Below are 23,434 nucleotides of genomic sequence, written 5' to 3'. Positions count from 1 at the left end.
TTGTAGAGAAAAGTGAGGGAAGGGCTAGCTGGTCATTTCTTTGTTTACATGATTTACTTCAGGGTTGTCCTCTAAGGACAGTACATACTCAGTTGCTCTAGAAATATTTCCAAAGCAATTTCCAAAACAGGAAGTTTGGGGTGTAGAAGCAGGTGCACAAACCTGAGAGAATGAAATCAAACCATGAGCGAAAATGGGCAGGTTCCAGATTGGGACACAAAACAAAGACAGGAAATGTCCACTTGCAGAGCTTGTAGGGCCCATTAAAAAAATAAAGTGAGAAATTTAAACACTGAATATCTACAGGAGTATAAGTTATTAAATACTGAATTTGGAAACTTAATTTTTTTAAAAAGAAAAAAGCAACCATCTAGTCATATAAGGAACTTTCTATATCAAGCCATGTTTCAGAAATCTTAGACAAGCTAATACCATAGAAAATTCAGTGGTTAGCCAAAAAAACACGAAACTAATCTCCTTTGTTTTGTTTTTAAGTCAAAGTATTTCCTGTGAAATTATTTCCTTCTCAGCATTATTCCAAACTCATCTGAAGTCTAAATAGCACATAAATTTACCAAAAAAATCAACTTACTACTACTACTATTTTCTGTGCTTTTTTTTCTGAAGCATCTTTATGCTCTATCCATGAAATTTTATAACACTGCTGCCAGTATCCTTCAAGTAAGTGAAAAGTTAAAGAAGACCAAGATTCAACTCTACAAACAGCATAACTTTCAGACCTACTGTGGTTGTAACGTTTCATTTGAAAACTTTATGTCCATCTGATGATGATTCTTGAAACCAGATATGTAAGTTAAGATACTTATATCTTTGAAAGGGCTAAAATGGAAACTGCCTCTCTCAGCTGTAAGTTTAATTGTATTTCACAGTATACTTTCTCATACTCAGAGGATTTCTCTGCAGAACATGCTTTACCTTTCAATCGAGGACTATGCACGTGCATTCTTTGCAAATGGAGATTTATTGGGATGAATTCCAATGTTTTTTCTCCTTTGCTACAGCTTGATTTGAAGGAAGAACCTGAAAAACAAAAGTTTAAAGAATCATTATCTTAAGCACCCAGCAGATGTTTTGTCGTTTTTTTAATGTGAGGACAATACTTGTACGTTAGCAGCCTTCCTTAATTTACTTTTAATGTGTAATTGTATATTAGGAGAAGAATGGTTCACTAACTGGGTCTCAGCATGTATCCATACTGCATGCAACAAAACAGCTTTTAATTCACAGAACAATCTAATTTTTTATTCTAGGTGATAGACGTTTTTTCCCTGCTGTCTGAAGTAGGTCTGCAGCCTGCTGGAAACATTGCCACAGTTAATGGGTATTACGTTTATTCTGTTCAATAAACACAGGGGTGCAGAACTATGATGGCACTATATTTTCACTGAATAACCTTTGTTTCTTAAAACAAAAATATGTTGACTGGGCTACATACTTTTCCTGGAAAGTTCAAAGTAAACTGGTTTAAGGAAAGCTGTAAATTATTTTTATTCTAAAAAATCCAGCACCACAAGAAGCACAAAGCTCCAAAAAAAATATCTGGCTATATACTTCAAAAGTGTGAGTTTATGAGCAACTCTATTGTATAGGAATATAATTATAGGCATATAGGAATACAATTAAAATCTGACTAATAAAATATTTTTTGGGGAGATATTTGATAGGGCATATATACATAAAGCAAAAGGGTGTAGATGAAGAAAGAAAGGTGATCCTACCTTCTCACTTAGGTAGCATAACTAACTTAGACCATTTTGTCAGTATCCTGTCATTTAGCCATCTGCTAATTGTTTGGACTAAAATTTCTCTGATTCAGATAGGATTCTCTCCTCTACCCCCATGGTCTCTCTCAAAAAGTTTTTCTTCTTCTTGTGGAATGAGGGGGAAGGTTAAAAAATTTTTTTGAAATTCTTTTTTGATTTACTCAGTCAAAATTTGCAAGACATTATCTACTGAAAGTGCCATAAATTCCAAGACAACTGCTTTAGCCTTCCATTGCAAACCATATTGCCAGACAGCACCAATGACCCCCCAGACCAAGGCTACAGAGGTACTACCAAACTTACACAAAGCCAAGCCAGGTACTTCACCTAAAATAGTTGTAGGCCTGTGGAGGCTGCTATCTAAGGTTAGCAACTTCAAGTAATAATAATTTGAATGGAGAATTGAAGCAAAGGTAATGAGAAAAGCGATTGGTAAGGAGTCAATTATATTTAGATTTGATAGGGAAACTCAGGTACAGGTTGAAAACAGGAGTAATTCATGAGGATGAATAGGAATGAGAAAACATGCATCAGGAAAGCACAGGAGGACCAAATTATGAGCAGTGAAGGGAACGTGAATTGTGTCACAAACAAAATGGAGTAGCCCAGGTGAGGAGACAAATTATTAGGGAAGAAAACAGAATGGGAGCAGATGATTTATGAGAATTCAGCTGAGACCAGGGTCAAAGTCTGAGGGATGATAACCATCTGAGACAAGGAAACACTGACGGACTAAAAAGAGAGTGAGATGAGAGACGATTAAAAGGGACAAGCAAAAAAAGTGTAGGAGGGAGTAGAAAAGAGCCTGCACGTCATGGAGTACACTTCTGTCCTGAGCTGAAGTAGAACACACACAGTATTGCTGAGTCTTGTTACACCTCTTTTCAGGGAATACCTGTGAAGCAAGAAACCCTTCCGCTCCAGTGCCAGTAACGTGTGAGTAAAATCCACTGCTATTAGTAACTCTGTTTACCCAGGTATGAGAAACCTATGCAGTGGAATTAGAGATTTCCATCCACATTTGCCAGTATCACCCATGTGATAAAACTCATTTTCAGGTTTGTGGGATGTTTTGTTTGGATGGTTGTTTTTTCTAAATAATTATGGTTGTTTCACTATGCTGGGCAGCTGAACTCCACCACAACCGCTCTCACTCCCACACCTCAAAGGAAAAGGAAAGAAAATACAATGGAAATGGCTCAAGGAGAACAGGGAGATCACTCACCACTTATTGTCACAGGCAAAACAGACTCAGCATAAAGAGATTAATATAATGTATTGCCTACCACTAGCAGGCTAGCACAGTGAGAAACTAAAAGCTAACTAAAAAACACCTTCCTTCCCCCCTGCAGCCTCTTCTCCCTCCTCCCCCCAAGCAGCACAGGGGAACAGGGAATGGGGGCTGTGGTCAGTCTCTAACGCTTTATCTCCGCCGCTCCCTCACGGTCACTCTCTGCCCCTGCTTCACGTGGGGTCCCTCCCACGGGATGCCGTCCTTCCCAAACTGATCCTGTGGGGGCTGCCCACAAGCAGCAGCTCTCCAAGAACTGCTCCCACATGGCTCCGTAGCACGGGCTCCATCCCCCAGGAGCAAACTGCTCCAGCACGGGTCCCCCATGGGCGGCAGCTCCCCCCAGACCCCCTGCTCCTGTGTGGGCTCCTCTCCACGGGCTGCAGCTCCGGCCCGGGGCCTGCTCCTGGGGGGGCTCTCCATGGGCCGCAACCTCCTCCGGGCCACATCCACCTGCTCTACTGGGGGCTCCTCCACAGGCTGCAGCATGGAGACCTGCTCCATGTGGGACCCATGGGCTGCAGGGGCACAGCCTGCTCCACCAGGGGCCTCTCCCTGCACAGGCCGCAGGGGAACTGCTGCTGCGTGCCTGGAGCACCTCCTGCCCTCCTGCTGCACTCACCTTGGGCGCTGCAGGGCTGGTTCTCACTCCGCTCTCCCAGCTGCTGTTGCACAGCAGTTGTTTCCCTTTCTTAAATCTGCTCTCCCAGAGGCCCAACCAGCATCGTTCCCTGGCTCAGCTCTGGACAGCAGCAGATCCCTTTTGGGGCCATCTGGAGCTGGCTCTGATCTGACATGGGCAAGCTGCTGGGCTCTGCTCACAGAGGCCACCCCTGCAGCCCCCTGCTACCAAACTCTTGACACATAAACCCAATACAATAATGTCTTAAGCTGTATTTAAGACTAGGAAAACTACAATTTCCCTATTAAAATAATTATTATAATTGTTGCAAGATCAAACTTCAAAGTTAGAAAATATGAGCTCATAGATGTAAGCTTCCTCTGACGTTCACCTTAACAGGAAACTCTGAAGCAGACTTGAATTCCACATCACTTACTAGCTTTTTCCAATTCATTGAGCACTTAGGATCTTCGGTGCTTACGTTAGAAGCAGCAATTCAATATTTTGTTTCCAACTTTTACTCTAGTATCTACATACATGTATACTGCTCAAGCCTTCTATAAAGACAGAATTATTAATTTCTTCAGTGTCTACTGCATGCAGCACTACAGTTTCTAAGGGCTTTACAAATATTTAGAGGACAAATTTAACTGGATGCATAAAATCATTATAATTTCATCTATTCTAATCACAGAGACTAACTTAAGGTTGAGGCATTTAAGAAACAGTGCATTAATATGAGACATGGAGGATCTGATTCTGTCAAATATGAAACGTTATACATGCTGCATTTCAGAAGCACCGCTCCCACTGATGTGATTTATATACATAAGCAGTGAATACTCCTACAAAACAGCCTGTGTATATTGCCAGACTTCCAGAAAATAAGAACAAACTAATGACTTCTGAAAAGTCTGACTTGCCTAGCGTCACACTGGAACTTTGTGACAGAGGCAGGCATAATATCCAATTCCCCAGAGCAATATTCAGTTGCCCTAACCTTGATCATATCTTTCTCTCTCCTTCTACAGCTGGACAAACAACAGAATTTTCATTTTGATCACTGAGAAAAAGAACACCAGGAAAAAAAAAATCATTTCAGGTCAAAATTAAAACAAGCAAATAACATTCCCGAAGTTCAACTCCCTTTTTTGTCTACGCTACGAAGTCCTACTTGGTGTGGATATGTTAGCTTTATGTTAATTCTCACTTGCTGTAAAATCCAACAGCGAATGAGAAATATTCACAGGGAATACCTTGCCTCCAGTTTTCAAGCAAGGCAGATTGAGTGGTTGTGCACAGGGCATAAATGCTTGGTGGAAGTTAATCAGCATGTTACAGTATCATAATCCAGAACAAACCAATTTTCAAGTAAATAATTCATAGAAATCAACTAAAACTCAAGTTTTCTAAGATGGATTTGAACCACAATTAAATTTTTGATGGAATACATTGTAGAGAGGTAAATGGATATACAGTTAATCGAGAAGCAGACTACTCAGAGCTAACAATAAGTGTATACAAAAACATTTTTAAAATTGGGATCAAGCTGCAAACTAAAAAGTTAAGCTGAAAATATTCAGTCACATATCCATTATTTTCAAGATTTGCAGAATATTATTCTCCTTCATGCCGGATTACTATTTTTTTCGATTACAGTACTTCAGACTGAAGAAAATTGTATGATATTATATTATGTTAAAAGAGCAGTAAAGGTTATCTCATGAGCTCAAGGGAAACCTGTACCAAAAGGTACATCTTCTCTACAGTGAGAGGACTAAAGGTTGGACTTAAAAGGTTGGACTAGATAATCTTAGAGGTCTTTTCCAACCTAAATAATTCTATCATTCTAAGATCCAAGATCAAGATAGATGCAAAAATGACTTAATGCTCCCTCTTTCTGGCTGCAAATCTTGTAATCTAATCCCAGGCACGTCTTCAACAACAGATTAACCATGTCTCTTACTTAGCTATGCCTTCTTTATTCCTACTCCTCAAACACAAAAACATCTGTGACCCCAATTTCCATGTCCCTAAAAGACTACAACACACTGGAATGTCAGATAACTCTTCAAGTCAAGTTTCACTCAATCTGGTCAGTTGTCAGGGTTAACACTCTGCCTGCACTACCCTTATTTTTCATCCTTGTGCCCAGTGGGAGAAGATAGCTTTCCTTCAGCACAACAAGAACGAACCAGAAGACACCTATGCAAATTCAGTACACCGAAGTGAGGAATGTGCCCTCAGATGTAGTATTTTTAGAGCTCATCATGCAGCTATAGCTGCACAGAAGATCAGACCTGGGTGCAGGCCATATATGTTAAGACTGCAGCACAAATGAAAGCTGAAAGCAAACAAACTCTTAGCCACCTTTACATCATGAAAACACCAGTCAGGCAAAGCATGGATTTACACCAACAGCTTTAAATGAAGCATTCCAAACAGAGAGAAATAAAAATAATAATAAAAAAAATCTTTGAGCAGCCTGTTCTAGATTTTACTTTAATTTTGGACAGCAAAGTCTTTCATTGTCTATAGAATCAAAATGTAGATCTGGTGTTTTAGTCTGGCTGCGTATACACACGTGTAACACAGTACAATCCCCTTCACACACACTTATATAAGGCATATAGCATACATAAAAAGTGTGAAGACCTCCGTGGAACAACTCTGAAGGAACATTCATTACCCAGAGGATTTATCATCTAATTTGTCATTTAATAAGAACAAAAACACTACAGTGCAGGACTTAAAGTAAATATTGTCTTCTTTAGAACTACTGGTTTTAAAACACACGCATATGCCACTGATCACAATAAAATAAGCTTTCTAATGTGAATGCAAATTTTCACACAATGAAAATTAGGGTTTTGGCAAATATAAACATGTATAAAACATGTTTAAAACATGTAAACAGCACCATCATGCTGACGAAAAACAATGTTGTTCAAGAAATGAGATTTAGTTATGTACCCGAGCATTGACCTCCAAATTAACTCCTCATTTATTTTAAATCTTTAGTACAATTATTACTCTTCGATAATCTTGGGTTCCCTGGTCCAATGCAGCTATCTCAAATCATAGTTAATTTAGTATCATTTAATATCACCAGCCATTTTCAAATTCACTTGTCACAATACAGTCCCTTGCAGGATTTAAATTTAATAGATTACATTGTCTTTTTTCATTTTTTAAAAAAATATGAAAAGGTCATTTCAATATTTTGCTGAAAGTGTTAATTATTACATTGATTCCTTCACCATCTGTATTTATTTCCTTGCATATAATATTTTATGGAGTCTTTTCAAAATGTAATTAACAAAGCATTTAAAAAAATATGTATTAGTTACAACACGGAAACATAAGGAGTGTCATACTGGATCAGGCAGTAGTCTGCCAAAATCAGAATTGGAATATTCTGATGATGGTAAACAATCATAAATACAAGAAATTACAGTTGTGCAACCAAAATGCAAATGATTACACAACATTCAGTATAACAGATGAGCTTCCCCCCAGTGATCAACTGCTGCCAAAATGTTTGGTTTCAGTTAGCGGCTGTTTTTTTTTTGTTCATGGACTAACACAGGATTTCTCTTTTCCTGTGACCAAGAAAGAAATCCCAGAGCAACCTGGAATGACAAATGCCATGCTCAATCTTCTGCTAGAAGATAATGTATAAAGGACAGAAGTACAGTTTTAGTGATTATTTTGGAAGAGAAAGATTTGTGTCTCACCTACTAAAAGCAGCAGATCCATTATTAGAAAAGTGTTCCATTCTGTATAGGAAGAAATTGCTATGCATTTTAGTTGTATGTTGGACTAAAATCTGGTTGCTCGATTTCTCAGTAAATAAAAATGGCTTGTTTGTTTTTACAGGACTGTAAAAAGCTAGAAATAAAGTACTGCAAATTGTCCCTATTATTTGATATTTCAAAAGATGTTATCTTTTGCAAGCTTGTTATATTTGCAACACAATGCACAAAGCCCTGTTTACCTCTGGCAAGCCTATGCCTCCACGCACAAAGCTGTGGGAGTAAGGCCCTACTGGGAGCAGCTAGTGGTGAGAATATAGAGTGAAACAGCATATCCAAGAAATAATGGCAGCACAGTCACAGAGAACACACATTGAGATGGTGACTGTGAGGACTGGCATTAGAAAACTGACACCAGCAAGAAAGCAGCAACAACAAGGCCTATGTAGTCATTCAGAACAAAAGTGTTTATTTCCTTCCAGAAAAATCTCAAAAACTACAGGGGGTAGGGGTGAAAGGCATGCTATGGACAGAAAGAAAAATTGGTTTTCTCAAAATAGTGTTATTTGTTATTCAGGAAATAATTCCAGTAGTCTTGCAAAACAGAAAAGAATTACCATATTTTTGAACGATTTGTGAACCACCAAAAGAAAAGTAATTCAAAAGAAGAAATACTTAGTTCTGCAGTCCTTTCTTGTTCTTTTTTACAAGTAAGAATTACTACAGGAGAAAAAGATCAGCTGTCTTTTCAGCACATTTTTCACTGATGCTGTCTTATTCAACTGGCATGCAGACACTGCAGTACATTACAGTCCTTGACCACAGGACCCTGACAAATATTACCCAAACAACCAACCAGTGCACATCAGAATATAAGACAAAACTATCTTCATGTGAAAAAAAACAAGCACAGTACATACTGCTTCCTCTGGAATTTGGACAGACTGCCCATCCTATATAAATTGCATGCTTTTCTGGCACAACCTGGCCAATGACAAATGCTACACTAAGGATACGTAGAGCATGTCACTTTTATCCTGTCTACTGTTAAATGCAACTTAAGTTAGGTTTCAAGAAAAACTCAGAACTACCTCTAAGGTAGTTCTAGTAGCTGTTTTCAGCTGGCAGATGGTACTCAGTACTAGAAAAGCAGCAAAATCAAGGGAACATGCAATTAAAACAGGCACACCCACCTTCTCAAATCTTTTGGCTGCTGCATAACTACATACTACATTAATTGTGAAAACGTGTTGGAATGCATGATAAATTTTAGGAGAAGTAATGAAGTACTTCTGAATATCTCAGAAATACAACAATTAAATTATTATGATTTTTTTTACATGTTTTATTACTGCTGAATACTTGAACACTCCAGCATATAATTAGAATTAACTAGGTTGACTGTTAAGTGCTCCAGGAGAGGGGAGGCAACTTTCATACCTGTATGCTTCCCAAGCTCTGCAAGAGTATCCTGATACATGCTCAACATCTGATCACAGTGTGCAATAACACTTTTACGCATATTGTCCCAGTGAGGAGCAAGTTCTCCTAAGTCTTTAAGTTCCTGATTCCTGTATCAAAAGGCAAGAAGAGATGGCATTAATTCATTAATCCATTAACATTCACATTCAACCAAATGAATCCAATTAATCCCAAACCAGTTTGTTATAAAACATCAAAAGCACTTCCCATATGAAATAAAATCTTGGGTCTGCTTTCATGGCACTTGTGAAGTTTGGCGATATCAGCTCTGTTTTTCAACCATGCAATAAAGAATGCCAAATGAGTGAATAATACAGTACTTTGCATTCAGAACTCATCTGGTACAAACGTAAGCTGAAATATTGTTTCTTCCCTGGAGGCAAGGCGGCTTCCAGGCTTCAAAGAGCTGTGTTCACAGTAAGCAACATTATGTGAGGAAATGGTAAGCACCATTGTAAAGTATACAAAGTTCACTCCTTCTCCAATGATTGCAGTATAGCTGTTTTATAAACTCTACTCTTTGGATACTTTCTTACACACCACTATAGCAGTATTTCTACAAATGTCAGTTTATCCAACACACTACCAGACATGCCCAGTATTCCTCCTGCCCCCCCCCCCCCCCCCCCCCCTTTTGTACTATATTCACCACAAGACACACAAAATAAAGCAGAAAGCCACTATTTCCCTAAAACTTAATCTTCAGCCTTACAGCTGTGTTCATCAGGTCAAAACAGCAGCGTTATGGTAACCAAACATGTCACTGAAAATCCAAAAGGAAATCCGTTAGCAAATTATCAGTTTTCCTGTATGCTCTTTTGAGAGTTGACCTGAGTGAAATAGAGATCCCTAGTTTCCTGCACAAACAAGCATGGTTACCATGCTTTTGGCTTCCTTTTTTTTTTTTTTTTTTCTTTCCAACTTCACAAGTAAATTCAGCCCCAAATCCACTTCGGGTGTTCTGCTTTTAAAGAAGCTGAAATATCTCAAGCCTTCAGAGACTTGGAATTATTTGGAAGAAATCTTATGTAAACCAACCAACTAGTTTTCCTAACGTTCCTCAAAGCATCAAGCAGACTATTTCACTGCAATTCTTGGAAGTCTCAGAAAAGAATTCCAGAGGACACGTCCTAGATATATGAAAATTACTGAAGAAGAAAAGAGGTAGGGGGTGGGAAAAGAGGAGAAAAAATAAAAAAGGTGAAAACAACACCAATGAGACTGCAGCCCAGGAACATACCTATACTTAAAGCAACAGTTCTGACCACTGGCCAAAGATTCTTAAAATTATTTCTTAAAGAAAAAAACCCACGCCAATACATTGTTTTCCCCATCATTATTGGCTTTGCATTACAGTGAACGGTACTAGAAAAAGCTACACAGGCATAATTCTGCTCCTACCTAAGGCAATGAGCAAAATAAAAAGCAAATTCAGGCATTTTGCTTGGTTTACATGTCTTTGAGAGTATCAAAATGGAAACAAACACTACAATACGTTAACATGTTTGGAGTTTACTAATGACATATGATTAGTTTTCCATTTTGTTCGACCTAAAAGAACAGAAGCAGATGACATGGTTTAATCTTCCTCCATTGATATAAACTGGCAATGGTGTAGCATAAGAATCATCAGCAGTAAGAGGTCAGCCCCACTATTTCCCGTCATCATTTTCCTTATAAATCTTCATCAGCTTAAAATGGGACACTGAGTCAAAATCTCATGGCTTCCAACTAAGAAACACCCCTTCAAGATCTGGCAGAGCATATAAATCTATTTGTTTGCAGTGAAGGTAATTTGGCCCTTAATATTTCAAATGTGATCTTTAATAGTTTTAGAAACAACGCTTGGACCTGACTGAGTCTAAACTTGTCTTTTCCTCCTACACAGCAGTACACTACTCTGCAGAGACTGAAGAAATACTACACAGTGAGCGATGGATACATAATTGCATAACATTCAGAACCCTCTATCCCATGGAAAACCCAGTGCTTGGCTTTGCTCTCCTGCCTCCATCTAAGTCCACCCCTGGAGCTGCTGGTCCCATACTTACGCCAAGCAACAGCAGGAGCAAAAAAATCTTATCTCAGACTAAAATATCACTTGTGAACCAAAACTAGTTTAACTGGCTGACTTCAGTTACACCAAAAGCAATGGGAAAGGCAAGCTAAAATTCCACCACATCAACTTTAACGTGTTTTCAAGGAATGAAAAATCCTGCTCTTATCACTGTTGACAAGGCTTGCATTTATTTCATCTCAGAAACACACACCACTGAAGTCAAAACACAGCCGCTAGTATCTCACAAAAAATGCATCTCATCTGCAATGTTTTAATAAAACTAGCCATTTTAAACTAATCTATAATAAAAATCAAAAACATCAGATAATAGCATTATATGGCATATATACTATCCCTCCAACAACAGCCCTCTTGCACATTTTTCATTTTTTTTTCTTCCGAATGCAATAATCAATCCAAGACATTTTGGATTTGGATACTATTTGTGTGTTGTGAATTCTTACCGTTTGTCACACTGCTGTTGGTGACTCAGTGCAACTCTGTTCTGAGACATGGCTGAAAACAGAATTATCTTTTCTGTAACTAAGTTCCACCAAGAATATTTCATAGTACCAAGCTTTATTAGCATTACTGGGAATGCCCCCCTCATAAACAAACAAAATGTATAAACGGTGTTTTTTAAATTATGACTCTTACAGTCCACAGTAATAACCCATAACATTCTATCTAAAAAAGGTGTTTTAATAATATTGTAGTACTTCATACCCGAACTTATTTCACTGAACAACTTGACAATACATTTCAAACAGTAAATACGTCTAAAAACAACTGTGCAATAAATGGAAATCAGTATTTTTGCATTGGTTCTCCATAAGGGCACATCGGTTAGTGATTCACCTTTTCAATTCAAGCATGGAATTTCAAATAATTTGTCAACAGAGCAGTAAGATCAGTGCAAACTCAGTATTGTAAAATAGAGCTATTTGTCACGATCTTCCCCCATTCCAAATCTTCCAAATCCCCTCTCAAAGTCTTTTCCAGGTAATTGCACTCACCACCATGACACATCCTGTGCTTAGCATCAACTTCAACCCTTCTTACACAATCAAATCCAAGTTTTGTTTCCTACATCTTGCTGCTTAGCTCCACAAACCACCTCCAAGACAGTCTTTTCTATCACAACATAATGGAAAATATCAGCCAGGACAGTCTCAACTTCCATTGTCTCCTGCCTTAACTACTTTAATATCTTCCTCTGAGACCTTGGCACAAGCTTGCTCCATTTTGTATCTAATCAGCGAGAGGATGTAAACAGTCTGTCCCATTCCTCCTCCTCCTCAAATGTAAGCTAACTTATTTTTAAGCCTTTCTAGGGCACTTTATCTTTTTCACATCCATTCTTTTCCTTTAGTACACAAAGTATGCCAAGCTTTCATTAAGCACTTGACATTATGGTTGGAAGAAGTTCCACATTTCAAAATTGCAAATCTACCTTTTACCCTTTCTTCAAAACTTTTCTGCCATTATGGCAGAAAAATTAAATACTAGATCCTAATCTGCTGAAAGCACTCTATACTATGATGATCATTAGTACAAAGATTAATGGTCATTGGTGCTAACACAATACAATTTTAAATAGACAAAAATTTATAAGAGTAAATTATGAGACTCCTCAGGATCCCACAGCACTATTAGAGCTCTCATGAATCTTCATTTCAGGCTCCTACTTAAAACCAACAACAGCTTATATCTTCCTGATTTACAGAGCTACAATTCATGGACACCTGGCTCTTTAGGGGACTTGAGCTTTATCCAACCTTCCCCTGCTGATGGAAAGTATGGCTGTGCAGCAGGCTGTTGATACACAAGATTGTTTGGCAAGATTGGTCCCTAGGTAAAAACATCTGTGCTTCTCTTTACAAACAACTGCATTGGGGCACCCAGCGATTTGTGAAGACTGCATGACATTTCCAAGACTACAAGCAATTAAATACCATTACCGTCAGAATCGTAACTTAAAACTACACATGATTTTTGATTCCAAGCAAATGTTCAATGAAGCCTATTATCAATGGAAGTTTGAGCACCTAAGGCTCAGATTAACATTCTCTCTTTTGATTTACCAACTCAAGCTTTGCTTACTGAAGGACACATTAGCTGTGGGATTATAGCAAACTACTGCAAGTACCTGAAAGAGGCACAAAGAATTTCTTCTATTATTCATGTTGATAGTTTCTACTTAAACAGTTTGGTTTGTGTCATGCACTGTAACAGAAAAAGTCACTTCCTTATCACACTGAATATAAGGATATAGGAACAGGATAAAGGTAACAAAGTTCTGAATACTTATCAAATGGGAGCTTTAGAGTAAATATAAACCATAAGCTTTGGGGCATGAGTCAATCTCTCAAGTAATGGAAACTTAAAAGTTTCCTTCTAAGGAAAGGAACACAGGAATTAGTTTTCCTAACAAATTTTACTTTAAAGTGTACATATTTATAGGTAACCATTACATCTTATTGGAGAAGAGAAGCAAATAAAATTACTCTCATTTTTCTTTATAACAAGTTACGGTCCCTGTGATATACAGGCAATAACCCATCAAAACAATATAACATCCTCTCCAGAAATAAAAAAATCATAGCCTTTTTACTATATTGTTTCTAAAGCAGACAAATAATTACTAAGGAGGATTTAATCCCTTCTGGGGAAACTACCATGAAAATGAATAAAATGACACTCTTCTTCCTTTCCTGATGTTTTTCATCGAGAACCTCTCGAAAACAGAAGATGTTTTTCCTCTTCTTACAGAATTTCTAAAAACTGTTGCAGCTTCTGCTAAGACCAACCTGCCAGATAACTAAAAATTGAGATGGTGCTTACCTGTTTCATTCCTCAAACATTTGTCCAAAAAAAAAAAAAGTAGATATACACACACAAAAAACATCTTAAAAATATTTTACAACTTGTTTTCTCCATGTATATGTGGAGAATAAACTGGGATTTGCAGTCTTGAGAATATTTTGAACTGTCCCTGACAGCCAGAGTTTTAAAGTTCATTTTGCATTTCTATCCACCCCACTTTTTCTTATTCAAAAGCATAGGCAACAGATGAGCTAAATTAAACCCATTCCTTTCTTTCTGCCTGGAAACTCTTTCCCTTCCTGGGATATTTTATTACCTGTGTTTATTTCAAAGACTCAAATCTTCAAATAGCATAACCATTTGAAGTTAGGTCTATGATTTATTTTAAAAGCAAAGAATAATTTTCCTGAATCACGTGACCGCAAAGAGTCTCAAATTCAGTAACACTCAGAATGGCATCTGTAGAATTTACATTTTATACCTAAATTCTATTTTTAGTAATTATCAATTGTGAAAATATATATATATATATATATATATATATATATATAACATTTTCCTGCTGTATCAGGATATAGTAGAATCAGCTTAGGTCAAATTAAGACAATCGTTTCGCTTATATCATAGAGCTGAAACAACATTTTACTCTGACAGTTATTTATTTATCACTTCACTTCTTTCAGCTTGGAATCATATATGTGGGAAAATTAATCATATAATTAATTGCATAATTACTCAGGCATCTAAATACTTCTGTGGGTGTTTTTTTCCCCTAATTTATTAATCAGTGTCTCATTCAAAATAAACTGTGCTGTCTTTATGACATCAGTAACAATAAAATTGTACAGGGCCTTTTTTTTTTAAATCATGTTTAAACATTAATGTCTCTAAATTTATACTCTCTGCATCAAGTGACATGAAAAGACCAAATTACACCTAACTTAGTGCTATTAGAACCACAGGTAACTACAGGTAAGTGCAAAATCTAGTTAACCACATACAAGTTAAAATTTCTTTCAGTGAAGACAGAATTTGTATTCAAATAATTACAGCCTTGAAAACAAGATGATTTTTACTTCGGTTTTGTATTGTTCTGTTCTTCACTACCACATTGGAGACTCAACAAGACTTACAAGTTAGATCATTTGCTTGATATTGAATTCTTGGATTCCAGGGCATGCTGTGCACAAACAACCAGAAATTTTACCAACCGATCTCTGAGAAGCATTGCTGATTGGTACAGAATTACTTTCCGGAGTCTTAAAATCTATGTGGACTTCACATAGAACAGCAACAGAAAGCCTTCTCTGACAGGGTAGTCAGTACGTTAACATTTTATAACAACTTTCAGCACTGCTGAATAATAATGTTATCTATAGGTAACTACCACAGAACAAATCAGGAAATATTACTCCATTCCAAAGTACTACAGCTTTAAACATCCAGTGTAGAAAGCAGAGCCCAGCAAATTTGACTTCATTAAGTCTGACGAAAATTCCTCTTAGACTTTAACAGAGGCCATCTTTTCCAAATTTAGTTATGAACAGTGAAATCAAGAGTACGGAGAATTATATAGTATTCACACATGAAAGTAACTTCTATTCATTTATAAATGCATGGTAATAAAATGAATCATGTTGCAGGCAGGCAATTGTCCACAATCTACTCACAAAAATTTAAGTTACACTTGCATTTGTCCATTTGTATTCCTATATGCAGCATCGGATGGTGAAAGAGATGTTTTGTATCCTTTCTGATGCACAGCACGGTAAATACTTTCACATGCATGTAGTTGAGCTACATTTTACTGCTGCATTTTTTTTTTCAAGTGTTCAAAAAATTACTTCCATGAAAAATCATGCCAGGTAGTTACCTGAATTAAGGTTTTAGAAGTCTTCACGTGGATGCCAGATCATATTAACAGTGTCCATATAAATGTGGTGAGTTCCAACAGCTTAAAAAGTTGTGGTAAGTTTACTTGGTGTAGCTTTTTCACACTACATCCATCAACACAATGTTTTTGCAGTGCCATTGTTCAAAAACAAGTAATTTAAAAACTCATGCACAAAGGTCCACAAAATCAATGCCCATTGCCAATATAGAGCATTTCTGCCTGTGTCTCCATTCCTCTAGTGAAGTTTTATATTAAAAGAAAAGAGTAAAACATTTATCTTTCAAACGATCTAAAATTTGTCCCCATTCTGGAATGTTGCAAGAAAGAATTCAAAAAACAGATCATGAAATCTATACTATACTGACCACAGCATAAATTTGCATGAGAAAAGGCTACTGGAGTTGGGACGGGACAGCCATTCCTGATGCAGCAGGAAAGTTGGAATGTGCTTTGTACTCTGGAAAGATGGGTCAAGGAAAGTTGAGCAATTTATCCTTGAAATTTGTTTACGGGCTGTGACCACAAATGCCATTGGCCAAATTCAGCCGTAAGAAGGTGAAATTTCCCTTTAGCCAAAACTGAATTTGGCCCTAAGGGACTCAAAAAGAGCTTTAGCAACAAATTTGAAAGATACGTATGGTGGGTTCTACTGTATTTTCCTAATTCTCTTGCTATCACAGAATCATCTAGGTTGGAAGAGACCTCCAAGATCACCTAGTCCAACCTCTGGCCTAATACTAACAAGTCCTCCACTAAACCACATCACTAAGCTCTACATCTAAACATCTTTTAAACACCTCCAGGGATGGTGACTCAACCACTTCCCTGGGCAGCCCATTCCAATGCCTAACAACCCCTTCTATGCTGATCTAGTACAACAAAAACTAGATCTACAACTACAAGCTTAGATTATACAGGCTGGCAAAAATTCTGAACAATTTATAAACTAAGGTATAAAAGATAGGTATAAAAAATCTGGACAAGATCAGTGTAGAGAAACAGGGGAAAGGACCCACTGGAAACCCTTGAAGAAACTTTTTTTGTTTTAATAAAAAGCAGCAAAGTAGACTATATGACCCTTGTTAGAACAAAAAAAAAATGACCATATAACTCATTAAAACTTCTTCCAAGGAGGTTTGAAGGATTTGACAATATCTTTAATGCACGAATATCTTTAAAACTTTACTCCATGTTGAAAAACAAAGTTAAACATCCTCAGTGGTTACGTATTACAGAGTATCAAGTCCAAAAATGAAAAAAGTTTGGTTAACAATGAACATTGTAGTTTTATGAAGTGATAAACAATCTTAAGAAATATGAGAAGAGAATTTAAATTACAGTTTAAAATACAATACTGAATAGGATTAACATTGAACTTGGATATCTTTTATACGTAATTGCTTCAGACTATATGGAATCCACAATAGGAATGAAACTAAACAAGCTGAGCATAATAAGTGGCCTCTGAGAAAAAAATATTTATTCACTGGGGAAAAAAACATGCAGGGAAGAATACTTCAGAAGGAAAGAGCCTCAAGATGGTACACCATAATATTTATAAGAGTTCAAGAACTAGCATAGCAATAACTTCCTTACATTAATTTACTACTTCACGAATGTAAGGAGCACACATCTTTGTAATTATTTCAGACAGCAGAGCATGTGCAAAGCTGAAGCTTCAACCTACACGCTTATACACTGATAGGCAAACAGATGCCCTTATTCCTTCCATCTGCTTATATCCTACCTAAAGGTGTTGCTCCCCTTGATCTTACCTCCTCCTTCAGACAGCCCCCCTAATCTTCTACCAGACACTGGTATCACACTGGCAGTCAGGAAAACCATGAGCACTTGCCTCAATCTTCAAGCCACTTTTACTTACATTTCTTCCTCAAAGCTTTTCTTTATTTCAGTGCGTATTTAAAGATCATTTAACAGAAATAATCAATAACACGTGTTTTTTGTTTCTTTTTCTTTTTTTTAAACTATGACTTTATCCAAAGAGATGAATGCTATTATTTGAAATAACAACAAGCACTGTTACTTCCATTATGGCTTTGGAGATGATAATACATAAGAAGTAAAAGTGGTTAAAGTAGTCCCCTAACACTTAAAAGACATTTACCCATGGGGCAAATGCAAATTTGGGCAGTGAATGAGCTGTGTATTCAGTATAATCTATTTTTATTGCTTACTAAAAAACCTTACACATTAGTATTCTCAAAAAAAGATTTGGCCCATAAACACCTAAACATGGCGTTAATGAATAAAATAAATATAACGATTCACATATGATTTTATAACCCATTATCATCACTATACCTAAGTATGTACCAGTCCACTGACTTTATTAAATGCAAGATTCTGGCCTGACACCTACTGTTGTATTGGCACAAAGAAATCACAGAGAAGCAGTAGATGGGGTGAATAAAAACAGATAGGAACTCCTACTGCAGGACCAACCACCACCATAAACAACCCCAGGTAAACCCCTCCGATGTGCTGCAGAAGAGGGAATGCCTGAAAATACACAGGATGACTTGGGGATGCAGAATTAGCTTACAGTGCTGCTCTTAGACATTAGACGAGATGACAACTTAGGCAAGATTCATGGGGAAAGAGACAACATCTTTTACTACACCATCCAGTATCATTGGAAAAAGCAGGTAAGATTTTAGGGAAGCCTTGGACAACTTGAAACATTAACTTTTGTCCCAGTTGTATCAGCAGAATTTATTCAAAGGCAGATCACAATTTTAGTCCCTACAGTGGGAATTCGGGCAAACAAGTTTTAGGCCACTGGTGATCCTTATCCTCTTTTTTCCTCACACCATACATACTGTGATGATCCTAAGTCTTTCCTGATTAAAAGGCCCAACATGAGGAAAGGTTTCAAAATTATATTACTTCAGTACCTTTTTCTCATGTCAAATAATGTAAATTAGTTAAAAGAAAGTGATTTATATTATCATTACTTCTTTACTAACTATGAACATGTTATTTTCCATTGCTTTCATAACATTTATCAATGGTTTAAGTGCTACTAAGGCACAAAGCCAAACGTTCTACAATGCAGTTCACGCTCTTGTTGTGTGTTGTTTCTGTATACAATATTAGCTTTTCAGAAAATGTATATTGTTAACCAAATTTTGATTCTTGCACATCTCAAGTCACGACAGCATTCTAGCACAGTTCACTGCTCAGAACTAACGAACTCACACTGGAGTCTTATAAAATTACAAGCAATCAATTCTGTTGTTCAGTTACAGCTGCAAATTCTTAACAGCCCAAGAGCACTATATTTTGCCTATTTTATTGTTTAAATTATTATTTTTTAAGCTCATCACATACCTTTTTCTAAGAAAAATATAGTACTGACTATTGCTACTTCCTCATCCTTACCTTCTCATATCCTCCTTTATGTGCAGATTGATCAGTTCTTTAGGAACATGGAAAGAGAGAGTGGTCTCAGCCATCTGTTCCCGGATCCTCATCCACTTGTTGTCAGAAGTAGGGAATCTATATAACTTACAGATTGGATTTTTTAACACTGCAAAAAAAAATTATATCATTGCTTTCCTGTGGTTATATGACTGAAAAATTTTGACAACAAACTTAATCTAAAAACAATATGCTATTTCCCCCTCCAGCTTGTACAATTACTTTAAAAACCATTAAAATTCTGTTATGTACATCAATATTTTATTTATTATAGCAGCATGAGGAGGACATATTGCTAGTACAATAAGTAATTCATATTTTGCTGTAGCAGGTATTCTGTGAATTTAGCATTTCAGTGTAGTAAGAACATAAATTATACTCTTTATTCTTATACTTACAGTGCAATTAGGGAAAATGGAATGCAAAAAGTAAACAATGAACTTGCATACAGTCAATACTACCACATGCCATCTGCTAGAATCACTCACATTAGTAATAAATTGCACTGGACAAGTGAAGCATGCCTCACAGTTTAGCTGTATCTGACGCATCTTCTCCATGACATGCACATATAGAAATCATTAACACAAATAGATGTTGTGCATCTACATTAATGGAAACTCAATCAGCGACATGGTCAAGAAAATGGTACTTGATAAAAATAAAGATAACAATCCTGTAAACATGTTACACACTGTTCCCAGAACACTACTGTAACTTGACATGGGAAAAAAAATATCAAGGTACTTAGTAACTTGGAAGGCTATCCTTAAAACCCACCATGGTTTCCACCTTAAAGCTCTTGCATGTTGGCTGTTTCCACTCTGACCTTACAATGATGCTCTGTAATAGAGATAGGAAATTTCTATTCCCTCCCTGCTCCCACCCCGCCATTCTTAACTGATAGGGTAAAAAGCTAGGAAAGGAAAGTTTTGTTTGACTACTTCAATAAACTTTGTGGGGGACCAATTTTTGTCATTAAATATACGCATCTGCTGCTTCCTAACACAAAATGACTTTGGACAGACATCCAAATCCTCCAACAGTACTTTCCTACCAGACTTCTGGGAAAAAAAAAAAAAAAGCCTTAGACCAGGGTCCCATTGATCTGCCAGTGAACGGTCTATAACTCAAACAAATATATTTCCCATGTGCGCTGCAAGGTAACTGCTGCTGTCAAAGTGACGGCTACTAGTAGAAATTTCAGCTTCTTTTACAACTCACTGCCACTATTATTGCCTACACAGGCTGACTTAAATAGAACAAAAAACACAGGCCAAGTTATCAAAGATACACAAATGGTCTTGTATATCTAATCAAGCTTGCTTTTTTTTTTTTTATAAACATAATTCATTAAGAAAGGAATGTTGCAAATATTCACATTTAAGAAATTGCTCATTTAATGTTTTCTATTCCTGCCATTGAGATCTCTTTAATCAGTCTTAGAGAAATTGGAAGCATTCAGTCTTTTTGCCTTTATGATTGATTTTACATATAAAAGTCAGAACTTATTTTTTTTTAAATAAACATAATAGATGATTGATGGCAATGGCCTATGAACAACAGCAGTTTTTGTTCATCACTAGCACCTGAAATACCTCAATGCCCAAGTGTCATTGCACACATTTTACAGCTTGAGAATCCTCACTACAAAAAAAAAATTCAAAGAATTCTCCAAGCCCTGTAACCTCAACTTACATCCAGTGTCTGGGCTTTGCTATATTACTTCATTAAAATATGCTGTAATGTTTTCCTATGCTCCTTGTCTTCTGTTGAGATTCTTTCTTGGAAAGTCAGTTTTCCAATAATGTTGACAGCCTCTACCAATCCATACAGTAGATATACGGCACCCATCATTAAGAGGACATGGAATGACAATCTTCAGATATCAGAGGGAGCTCAATAAACTTGGTTAAATCAAGTCTGGCCTTAAACAAAAACCTAAAGCAGTTTTAGGATTTAGATTAGGTGTAGTACCACCTGTTTACTATGAAGCAGGCTAATAACTTTCACCAGGAGTTTCCAAATGATGATGACCAAGACAAATATAAAAAGGTGTAGAAGAGAGAAGAGCATTTTACTTTCCAAGAAGTTTTTAAAGAAAGTTTTTCCAAGAAAAACGTTTGAATTTGTACTCAATCTATTACATTCAAAAAATTCGCCTTTGTCTGTGAGAACCTAATGCACATGCACAGAACGATTAGTTGATCAGTGTATGTACGCATCAGAGCTCCACAACCTCTTTCCTCCCATCGTTACCAGTAATAAAAACTACCGTCAACCAAAAAACAAAACAAACAAACAAAAATAAACAGAAGAGTAAAACTACTGCAGCATGATATCAAGGAGACTAGGTATCACTTCAGAAACATGGATCCAAAGTTGTTGCTTCTACCATTGTTAGAATTATTAAAGCTATTTGTTGGGTACTATCTGAAGGTAATACCTCTGATGCTGAACTTTCAGAATGGAATAATCTCAAGTGTTTCTAGTTCTTTAAAAAAAATAAAAATAGATTTTTAGAATGGCCAAAAAACATCTATCTTGCCATGGGTTTATGAAGAAAAATTCGTTTACAAACTCAAAAAAAAGCCTTGGAATTTTGTTTTTATAAGGAAATCAATTAATTCTAATTTGCACTGTTACTAGAGTTCAAGGTTGTCAAAACGAGCTGCACAATACTGTTTTTCTTATAAACAGAGCTACTGAAGTCATGTGATTCCACAGAAGTCTCAGATACATTTTTCTTTCTAATCACACCAAGTCGTCAAAAAAAAGAAATCCAGAAGGCACGTACAAGCACCTGAATGGTAAAGATGGCAAGACTAGATTTAGCTTTTATAAACAGTAGTTATTAAAATGGAAGTTTCATAAATGTAATCCTTCCTGTATTTAGACAGTGATCATGAAAGGTACTGAAAAAAGCAATTCCAGATGAACTCCTGTGGTTAGAAAGAGAAAGATTTATTTTAAAAACACTTCTTTATAGCGTGAAGCCTAGAAGCCAATGTCATATATTTAACCATCCATATTTTTGGACATTCTCATTTTTAAATTTAAAGACCTCTGTGCTTTTTATTCCATGCAATATACTTCACACTGCTTACCCTACAAGTAAAATAAAAAAATTAATAAAAGATTCAATACTCTGTTTTCATTTTTGTTGCCTGTTCAACATAGATCAAAGCATACCACTGCCACACACTAATTCACTAACAGTGTTTCTAGTTATATTTTCCTTTTTTGGACAGATGTTTTATACTAGGATAGGATAATTTCAACATCCTAAATTTTTGCTTAATTGCTATTACTTTTATTCTCTTTTTCATTGCAAAGGGCAATACATTTTCTTGCAAACAATTGGCAAACACTCCTGTGTTAGAAACAAACAACTGAATTTTGTGACACAAATTCAATCTCTTGGGGTATAAACAGAATACTAATAGGTGTTTGTGAAATATATTCATTCCCTCCTCACTCAATAAGTGCCTTGTAACTCACTTGAGGGCTCTGAGTTCTATATATTAAGATTTAAGTTTCAGAAGAATGCCAGCATGCACTTATGCCTACAGGCTTTAAGAACCACACAGGTTTTCTTCTTTTTTTTCTTCTCAATTTCATAGGTTTGAAGGCCTGATAAACAACATGAAGCAGAGCGAAACAGCAATGTTTACAACAGCATACACGTGTACTAAACACCTATGTTTGTGGAATATATGCTGTACCGTAGATAGCTCTGTATGTACGCAGCAGGGAAAGTAGTACAGGCAATATATACTACAGGCCGGCTGATAACCTCAACTTCTATCATATTACTGCTGTTGTTCTTCTTTTTCCTTCACTCTTTGTTGTTGATTGCCTCCAATTTTGCCACACTGAAATTTGTCTAGCTTAAGCTGATTATTTTTGGAAATTGTCAGTTAAAATGGTCCAGCTGCCTTGAAAATGAGGCTAAAAAACATAGGATGGTCTATGATGTTCAAGCTATGAAATCTATAATGGAAAGTTCTGTGCTTTATAAACTTGAATCCTGATGGTAAATCTTTTATAGATATGTATGTTTTTCACAGAATCATTTAGGTTAGAAAAGACCTCTAAGATCATCTAGTCCAACTTTTCAGGTCCAACCTTTAGACCAACCTTTTTACCCCATCTATGGCATTCCTCCCAGATCTGACAATGATGTGAAGCGTAAAGCTTTAGGAAAGAATGTAAAAATTCAAAACAGATTGACTTGAACTTAGCATCTTATACTTGCACCGATTGTCTACCTCTATTGA

The 23,434-nt window shown here is 36.6% G+C and overlaps 1 protein-coding gene across 10 annotated transcripts in view; it reads right to left on the bottom strand.

Moving 5' to 3' along the window:
* Positions 1 to 23,434, bottom strand: part of INPP4B (inositol polyphosphate-4-phosphatase type II B) — a 347,812-nt gene that overhangs the window by 136,562 nt on the left and 187,816 nt on the right. For all 10 annotated transcript variants that reach the window (XR_005819226.1, XM_040554780.1, XM_040554781.1 and 7 more), the window contains 3 exons: positions 19,116 to 19,263; positions 8,893 to 9,023; positions 937 to 1,041 (listed from right to left, as the gene is read on the bottom strand). Coding sequence is in view for 9 of the 10 variants with exons in the window: in XM_040554780.1 (XP_040410714.1) it covers positions 937 to 1,041; positions 8,893 to 9,023; positions 19,116 to 19,263 (384 nt within the window). In the remaining variant the exon portion in view is untranslated. The remainder of the gene's footprint in view (positions 1 to 936; positions 1,042 to 8,892; positions 9,024 to 19,115; positions 19,264 to 23,434) is intronic.

Source organism: Cygnus olor, chromosome 4 (assembly GCF_009769625.2).
Source record: "Cygnus olor isolate bCygOlo1 chromosome 4, bCygOlo1.pri.v2, whole genome shotgun sequence".
NCBI lineage: Eukaryota > Metazoa > Chordata > Aves > Anseriformes > Anatidae > Cygnus > Cygnus olor.
The sequence above is the reverse complement of the archived record's forward strand: the minus strand, read 5'-3'. Positions and strand labels throughout refer to the sequence as shown.